The sequence below is a fragment of the Otolemur garnettii genome, unplaced genomic scaffold (assembly GCF_000181295.1).
Source record: "Otolemur garnettii isolate 467f Iridium unplaced genomic scaffold, OtoGar3 scaffold00042, whole genome shotgun sequence".
Classification (NCBI taxonomy): Eukaryota; Metazoa; Chordata; class Mammalia; order Primates; family Galagidae; genus Otolemur; species Otolemur garnettii.
Genome location: NW_003852437.1, coordinates 11,231,114 through 11,231,680, shown reverse-complemented (window position 1 = coordinate 11,231,680; position 567 = coordinate 11,231,114). Strand labels below are relative to the sequence as shown.

The 567-nt window shown below is 73.7% G+C and overlaps 1 protein-coding gene across 2 annotated transcripts in view; it reads right to left on the bottom strand.

Moving 5' to 3' along the window:
* MAP7 (microtubule associated protein 7) overlaps window positions 1–187 on the bottom strand; it is a 181,837-nt gene extending 181,650 nt beyond the window's left edge. For both annotated transcript variants that reach the window (XM_023513523.1, XM_023513524.1), the window contains exon 1: window positions 15–187. In XM_023513523.1, the coding sequence (XP_023369291.1) occupies window positions 15–81 (67 nt within the window). In that variant the 5' untranslated portion in view covers window positions 82–187. The remainder of the gene's footprint in view (window positions 1–14) is intronic.
* Between the last annotated feature and the right edge of the window lie 380 nt (window positions 188–567).

The following is a 567-nucleotide window of genomic DNA, read 5'->3' as shown; positions in this document are numbered from 1 at the left end:
CGCCGCGCAGTCACCTGTTTCGCTCTGCACAGCGCCGTCGACTCCCCTGTGGCTGTCGCCGCCAGCTCCCAGCTCCGCCATGGTGCTCCAATGACGCGTCCGGAGAGCCGCTCCGCCCTCTTCCTCGGCTCAGCTCCCGCCGGTCCCCCGCCTCCCGGGCCCGCGGCCCAGACAGGTGAGCGCCGTCAGGCGAGGGCGGAGGGCGGAGGGCGGGGCGCGAGAGAGAGCGCGCGCCGGCCGCGGACGCCTGGGCCCGACGCTCCGGGTCGCCCCCTCGCGGGCAGGTGCGGCGTGGCAGTCGCTCCGACCCACTCCGCGGAGCCGGGGCTGGAAGAGCAGCCGACGGAGCAGCCAGGACAGGCACCTCCGCCGGGAGCTTCCGGCTGCCGCTGCAGACCCGCTGCAGACCCGCTGCAGGCCCGCTGCAGGCCCGCTGCAGGCCCGCTGTCTGCTCCTGAAAGTCTGGGAGGGACCTCCGCGGTGCTTGGTGGCGCTACGGAGGGCATGGGACAAAGGACGGTCCGAGGATCAACCCAGAGGAGGCGAAGGCTTGGAGACTATTCCCCT